General features: G+C 35.9%; 1 protein-coding gene across 1 annotated transcript; it reads left to right on the forward strand.

The window, feature by feature from the left end:
* The first annotated feature begins 4,072 nt into the window (after positions 1-4,072).
* On the forward strand, positions 4,073-4,657 carry LOC120192155. Its single transcript, XM_039194989.1, has one exon. It carries the CDS (start codon positions 4,073-4,075, stop codon positions 4,655-4,657), a length of 585 nt encoding a protein of 194 aa, XP_039050920.1.
* The last annotated feature ends 3,627 nt before the right edge of the window (positions 4,658-8,284 follow it).

Genomic DNA, 8,284 nt, shown 5'->3' on the forward strand with positions numbered 1-8,284 from the left:
ATAATCTCATTTTTGGTCCCTCATCGTTTCAATCCTTTTATTTTGACCTTAAATTCTAATTTTTACCCCGAATTCTCCTTAATTTGGCCATCCAATTTTATTTTTATTCAATTTAATCCATTATTATATATACGTAATTATATTCCTTTTTTATTTATTTTATATATTTTTTCTTTCTGTTTATTTATTTATATTACTAATTTTTTATATTCTATTCTATTATATATATTTTTATATCATTATTTTTATACGTATATATATATTATTTTCATTATTTTGTATATTCTATTTATTCGTCTATTTTTTATTGCTATTTATTATGCACATATTCTTTTTACTATGATTTCCCAATATTTTATTTCATTTTTTCTTGTCTTTATTTTTATTTTTATTCTTTTCGTTTCGTTTCGTTTCGTTTCGTTTCGTTTTGTTTATTTTATTTTTGTTTATTCTATTTATTTATTTTCTTTATTTTTTGATTTTATTTATGTTTCTTTATTTTCATTTTGTTTATTTTATTTACTTGTTATCTTTATTTTATTATTATTATTTTTCTTTATCTTTCTTACTTTTTTTTATTTTATCTTCTTTATTTCATTTGTTTTGTATTTTGTTTGTTTTTATTGCATTTTTATTTAACACATTTCTTGATTTCTTAAGGGTTCACTTTTAAATCTATCAAAGGTGAGTAATTTGGATTGTTATTTTACCTTTTAATTTAAGCTTTCAATTTTCTTAATTAAAGACAACTAGAAATTATGTAGTACAGAAAGTGCAGTTCAAGGGTGCCAACCCTTCCTTGACTGTAACCGACTCCCGAATCCGACACATCTTTGGTAAGACGCAGATCATGTAAGAGATAAGGTATCCAATCAACCCATTTGTTCTAAAATAAATGATTGGTGGTGACTCTATTTAGTTTATTCCAAGTCAAAGCCCAATTCAGAGCCCAACCGAAAGACGGTTCTGACAGTTTGGCGACTCCGCTGGGGACATGTAAGTGAGTCAGGCTAAGGTAATTTCCAGTTGTCTTTTTAATGAAAAGGGTAAGTTTAAATTTTAAGGTAATTTTTTTATATTTATGACTTACTTTTGATTATGTTTTTTTTCCAAATAAATAGTTGTACTGACGGTCTCTTTTTAGTGATTTCAGCCTTTAAAGTTTTTTCCACCTAAGGCTTTAAACCCAAGCTCTGAACCCATTTTTAAGTGGGGGTGAAAGCGACGTTCTCGTGAGAATTTGTTCTTTGTATGGACCTAGCAAGTAACCTTCAGGATTCATATACCTTATGCTTTCGTAGGAATTTATTCTCCGTATAGGCATAAGGGAATGTTTCCTCTCGAGTTTAACTTAGTCCACACGAGCTTGTAATGAGCTTAGGGCTAAGGGTCTGGCAAGCCCAAGGGGGCACCAGCAACGAGAACTCGGGTACTATTTTTAGAACCTAAACTGGGAGACTATGGAGAATTAGAGCCTACCCCAAAATCTCATTTCAAACCCTAGGATATTTTTACCCTAACCATGCAGTTTACTGTTTCTTTTTACATTTTTACTCTCATTACTATTATTCTTATTTTTACTAACTTTTTGTTTTTGTGTTTGTCTTTTTTTAGAATTTTGCATCATGAAAAGAGGCCATTAATCCCTAAAATAATGTTTGTTACACATAAATAATCTGAACTAATGGACAAAGGGGTTGTAATGCAAGAGATAAAAAACATCGAGGTACGACTATGGTCCGAGAAGACTTAGAAAGAAAAGGGAGATAGTCTTCAGGGAAGCTATGTGTCAGAACTGGTTAGCTACGCCTCTATCAGCCTGAAACAGAATGATGTCCAAGAACTACGAAGCATTTGGGACAGTTGGAAAGGTGACCGAAAGAAAAAGTTCAGCCAGCGGTATGGTGATATCATACTCCTGATCTATGTCAAAGTAGATGAGCCTTTAATCAGAGCCTTTAATCAGAGCCTTGATTCAATTCTGGAACTAGGGGTATAGCTGCTTCACCTTTAACCGGGAGGACATGGTGCCCACTATCGAAGAATATATTACACTTCTACACTGTGAAAGCATCAGATTGGAGCGAGCCTATATCAAACATATCAAAAGTCAGCCCTTCAAAAATGGGTTGGCCAAAGTTGCGGGAGTAGACGAGAAGGGCAACTGACCGGACTCAGTGCAAAGACACTGGAGAAGGAATTCCTTGGCCTGCCATCAAGCAATTGATGAAGAATCACCCTGATATCATCCTGATAAATGGAAGACTATAGATCTTTTTGTACTGGGCCTTTACGGTTTGATTATCTTCCCGAAGACTTTACGGTGCATCAATGCAGCTGTGGTGGAGCTATTTAAACAGCTCACAAGACAAGTAAATCCAGCACCGACCATTTTAGCTGAGACCTTCTGCTCTCGTTACCACTGTAGAAAAACTGGCAGATGAAGGTTCATTGGGTGTGCTCAGCTTCTCCAAGTCTGGATTCACAACCATTTTTGGAAAACTAATGGGGTTGCCTATCACCGATTCAGTACCACTTATTCACCTTTAAGTGAATTCATCACTTTGAAATTACATGAAGGTGCCTCAAAGGAAAAATGGATGAAGGTCTTCACGTATTTTTAGGACCGAGATATTGCCTGGAGAGCCCATTGGTTGACCCACAGTGACATTCTCTTCCTTTGTGGGGATTCAGACATTATGACACTTCTTGGATTGTGGGTAGGATTTGGATATTCTCCGCTGTTGATACTTCGACAGTTTGGGGCACGTCAGTTTGTCCCAGTGACGTATGGACTAGCTGGATCAGAATTTTTATACCATGGCGAAAACTATAAGAAAAAACTCAAGGAAGTAGCCGAGTCATGGAATAAGTATTTCGGATGGATGTCGTGGCTGCCAAGGATATGCTCACTATGGACTATTTTGAGTGGTGAAGATTGAGGAAAAATGACAACATCCCAGTGCCAGATTACGAGGAAACCCGAACTATGGAGGAACATCTCAGGTCTGTCCCTTCCGAACTTAAGATAGCGAAGAAAGAGTTTGCAGCTGTGAAAAATGAACTGAAATAAAAAGTAAGGGAACTCAAGGTTGAATGCTACCAGTGGAAGTTAGATACCGACACTCAGAAAGATCGAGTAGACAAGCTCGAGAATGAACATATGAATGTCTGTTTTGAGCTCAAGGACTTGAGAAAAGGGTACCAAGAGCAAGTCTAGAGTAACTCCAATCTGAAAAGGACTTCCGAATACTGGAAAGAATAAGCTCACAGCCTGAAAAGGAAATTTGAGGAGCCTGATGAGAGAGAGACTCTGAAAGATCAGCTGAAGACTACTCAGAGGCGCTTGATAGACAATCATCATCGGAACAAGCGCTTGAGAATCTAGGTAGCTGATATGGAGAAATCCCTTCAGAAACAACAAGAGCGAGATGTCAAAACTATAGTTGAGTTAGAAGCTATTATGGATGGAATCAATAAGCAAGCGAGCGAGCTTCAGATAATGCCCTTTGACGGAGGTTTACAATGGCGTTTCCGTTGGGAGCAAGCTTAGCAGAGGGTAAAGGCTAGAGATGCAAGCATCCATAATTTCCTGGAGCAAGTACAAAAGGCAGCTCGTCATATGCATGGCCTAACAATGGAAGTCGGGGTGGTTCGACAAGGCATCCAACCAGTGACAGATGAAGGAAGAAGACTTGTCAACTTACTAAAAAGCTGTTCTGGGTCTAGAGGATTTAGTCCGGATGTACCTTTAGCTTGTTTTTATGTCTCTTAAAAGATAAAACACTTTTGTTTAAATAAGGATTATTTATAATAACAAACACTTTTCTGGATCAATGCCTCTAAATCGCATACATTATGCATCTCATCCTTTGTATTTTATATTTCATGTTTATTTTTTTATATTTTCTATGTTTTTACATTCATATTAACTAACAGAACATGTCTCAGAAGGAGAAGAAAGATAAAACATCGAGTTTACCTCCGTAAGCATTAGACACGCATTATTCGTACAACACTTGAACAAAAAAGAGACAAATATAGGCTAAAATTGAAAAAAATCAAGGAGAATATGGTGAAATTACAGAAAGAGCTAGAGGATAAGGTAGCCCAGAACAGTCAGAATACCCTGGATTCTATCACGAAAAGTCATGAGTCTTTGGTCGATCAAATCGTGGCCAAATTGTCTGGTTTACAACAAGCAAGCGCACCAGGGGCAACCTCGTCTGAGGGGATAGCTATACCACCAACCCCACAGGTGGTTATTTCACCCGAAATCCTACCCGGGGACTCATCTATTACCAAAGGGAAAGTTGTATATGTTGTGAAGATACAAACTTCTGCAATCAACCTTGACAATCATCCGGATGACTATCCCATCTCAAATTTTGATGAGGAAGATAAGGCGAAGAAGATGGAAGAAAATATTAAGATGTTGGAAGACCAGATGAAGATGGTCAAAGGGGATCACAACTATTATGGAGTGGATGTAATAGAGCTAAGTTTGGTTTCGGATTTAATGCTTCCACCAAAATTTAAAGCCCCCGAGTTCAAGAAATTCGACGGGAATAGCTGCCCCTCAGTCCACATCACTATGTTCTATCGGAAGATGACAGGATATGTGGGAAATGACAAACTCCTGATCCACTATTTCTAGGAGAGTCTGTCTGGTTCAGCTATTTGGTGGTATAATCAGCTGAACTAAACTCACATCAAGACATGGAAAAACTTAGTCAAGTCTTTCTTGGAGCAGTACAAACACATCAAATGATATGAGACCAGACCAGGTTATGTTACAAAGCTTGGAGAAAAAGCATGACGAGAGTTTCCGACAATACATACAGAGATGGAGGGATTTAGCCGTGCAAGTTCATCCACTCTTGGATGAAAAGGAAACTAGGAAGCTCTTTGTTCAGACCCTAAAAGCCTCTTACTTCGGGCACCTGGTGGCAATCATATCGGGAAGTTTCTCAGATCTAGTTATGGCCGATGAGATGATCGAGTTGGCCATAAAACAATGAAAAATGGAGGGAGGGGAATCCAGTAAGAAGTCTCACATAAAGAACAAAGACAAAGAGATCAACAATGTCAACACCTACAACGCCAACAAAGGTGTTACTGTAACATCCTGAAATCTGGGTCAATGACTAAAATGAGAATTTTAGAAATTTGGGGATCAATTTAGGAAAATTGATAGTTCAAGGATTTAAATAAGAATATTTTATTATTGGATAAAAGGGTAAATATGATGATTATAAGGGTATTATAGTAATTTAGCTTGGAAGATATTTTATCTCCCTTATTTAGGGAGATAACACGTGTGAAAGAGGAAAAGTTTATCTTCTTTCTTTCTTCTTCTTCCTCTCGTGGCTCCAGCTCCCAAGGGTAAGTTGATTTAATTGGTTAATTTCTGGAATTTATAGGTTGGGTTGGAATAATTAGGTGTTGTATAAGCTTAAAGAAAGCTTATATAAGCTTAAAGAAAGCTTATATAAGCTTAAAACACCAAGAGGAAAGAATTAGAAAGGAATTTCTATTAAGAGTTTAGAAATGAACTTTTGTTATAGAAAGGTTTTTGAAGTTCTAAGGATGGATTTGACTTGTCAGTGGGTTAATTAAGAAGTTAAAGGTAATAGACTTGAATTTAGAACATATGGAAAATTTGATGAAATTCTTTAATTCAAGAATTATGGTGAATTATGAGAGATGGTAAAGTGTTATAGTGTTATAAGAAGGTTTATATATGTATAGATAAGTTTTAAGGTATAAGGAGGGATTAATAAGTAGAATTTGGGGTCAAAACAAGACGTTTTCGTGCTTAAGAGGTAATTTCTGGACTGTGTGCATCGATGCACATTCAATATGTACCGATGCACTCTCAAATAAATGAACATCGAATGTCATTAGTGCATCGATGCACCCGCTTAAGAGTAAAACATCGAAGGTGATTTGTGTACCGATGCATGGGTAGTGCATCGATGCGTATATTAAGGGATGAATCGATACATGGTAGAATGTACCGATGCACTTCAATAGGAAATGAAATAAATCTTTCTTTCAGTCTAAGAAATTATAGATTATAGTATATCAATGGGATACTGATAGTATAAATATATGATTGTGTAGACATCGATCGCAAAGCAATGAGTCTAATTCCGATATTATATGATATGAGTACTAAAGCATAAACATGTTGTGATATGGTGTTAGATGTATGGTATATGAGTAAATCCATATGTCTAATTGTTGAATGCATATTTATGTGTGAACTATGTAAATACATGTATTTATGATAATAGGTCATGTGATCATGAGATATATGATAAAATATATGTGAAAATAATATGACTCATATGTGTTTCTATTATAATGTTATATGATATGTTATGTATGTGAAATGAATGATATGAATACATGTTAGTATAATAAGATAGATTAGATGTTATAATTGAATGAAGGGGTTGTATGAGAACATGTATATGCAAAAAAATGTGTTGTGAGATAAGAATCATGGCTATGAACTATGTGAAAAGGAATACAAGTAAAAGTGAAAAGCTATGTGATAAGTGAATGTGAATTACATGGAAATATGCTATGTGAAAGTGAACTATGTGCCTACGTGAATATGTAAAAAGATAAATAATAATGCCCATGTTATATAATACGAGAGCTATAGGTATAGTTGGCATGCTAAGAGTCGAGGGTCTACGTGGTCCTTCGGGACATAGTTGTCATACGGGACAAATTCTACGCGCCCCTAATAGGATTTATACGAGCTGTGGTGACAGCATTGTGCACAACCTCTAGGTACTCACATACCTTAAGTTCTCAATAGTGTGCATGGGCTTTGAAAAGAAACATAATTTTATATAATGATATGTGTGTTTCCTGTGAAATGGTATATGTGATATATATAAGTGATAAGTTAGGATTATATGATAATAATGGTAACAAATGAATAAGTGTAGTGGTGATATGAGATGTTATATGGTTATGTATGATATAATCATAGTAATCATTCATGTATTGTTGTGTTTTGAAATTATATTATATGTTTATGTTCAATATATGCTCATATGACGGAATTGAATTAATGACAAGGAAATAAGTAAGGATAAACATGTTAGTGATGAGTTCAATAGGTATATAAGTGTAATGTGTATTACATAAGATGTTCATGCATTTGTTAGTTACTTTATGTATTTACATGTCTCACTATGTCTATGACTTAGCGTGTAAGTGTCTTACACGTAGGTGTGGATAAGTCAGAAGATCAAGCTTCGGATCTGTAAAGAAGCATATCTCCGCGCAAAGTTCAGATCAGAAATATTTTGTAAAGTATATCTTGTCATATAATTTAGTATGTTTGCATGTAACTAAGCCATTATATATGTACGCTATGATGGAGTATGTTAAGGTTTTAAACATGTTTATGTAAAAGAATTACTTTATAGAATAGAAGTTTTAAATTTTCTATGGTTTTTTTATAAAAGTATATGCTTGAATGGTCAATGGTGTCGCCTTACCCTATGGAGCTAATTAAGCCCCCTTATCCCAGGTAGTATGACGAGAACGCTCACTGCAAGTACCACGGGGGTGTATAGAGGCACTTGATTGAAAATTGTCTCACATTCAAGAGGCTTGTACAATGAATGCGAAACAAAAATTGGATTCATTTCAACTTCGGAACACCAAACGTCGCACAAAATCCCTTGCCTAATCATCATGAGACTGGGATTAACGCAGTCACTACCGAGAATGACAGGAGAATCAAAGCTAATGTTTCGGAGGTAAAATATCCTTTGTCTTGGATATGGAGCCAAATGGTGAAAGCAGGGCTTCTCGGCCCCCAGTTAGAGACAACAAGGAATGAAAACCAATGATCATTGTTGTTACCACAATGATGATAGGCATGAGGTGCAGGATTACCCAGAGTTCAAAGCGTTAGTCCAGCTCATGATAGACATGAAAGAGTTGGAATTTTATGAAGAGATACAATATTCTCCGAAAGCAGATGTTTGCGCTACCGGAGAGTCATCAGAAAGAAAAAACGGCAGGGGTAGCCCTTTGATAATTACCCCTAAAGTGAAGACAACAACAACGACTCAAGTGAAGGTGGTGATCACAGCACCCCGACCTTTTCAATACAAGAATAATCGACAAGTGCCATGGAACTATGAATGTCAGGTGAGCACTTCAAGAGAATGTGATAGCAAAGTGGGGAAGAGACCACTTGAGCCATTCAAGGAAGATGTGATGACTATCAATGAGCCTATAAAAAGGA

The sequence above is a fragment of the Hibiscus syriacus genome, unplaced genomic scaffold (assembly GCF_006381635.1).
Source record: "Hibiscus syriacus cultivar Baekdansim isolate YM2019G1 unplaced genomic scaffold, ASM638163v2 tig00116971_pilon, whole genome shotgun sequence".
Classification (NCBI taxonomy): domain Eukaryota; kingdom Viridiplantae; phylum Streptophyta; class Magnoliopsida; order Malvales; family Malvaceae; genus Hibiscus; species Hibiscus syriacus.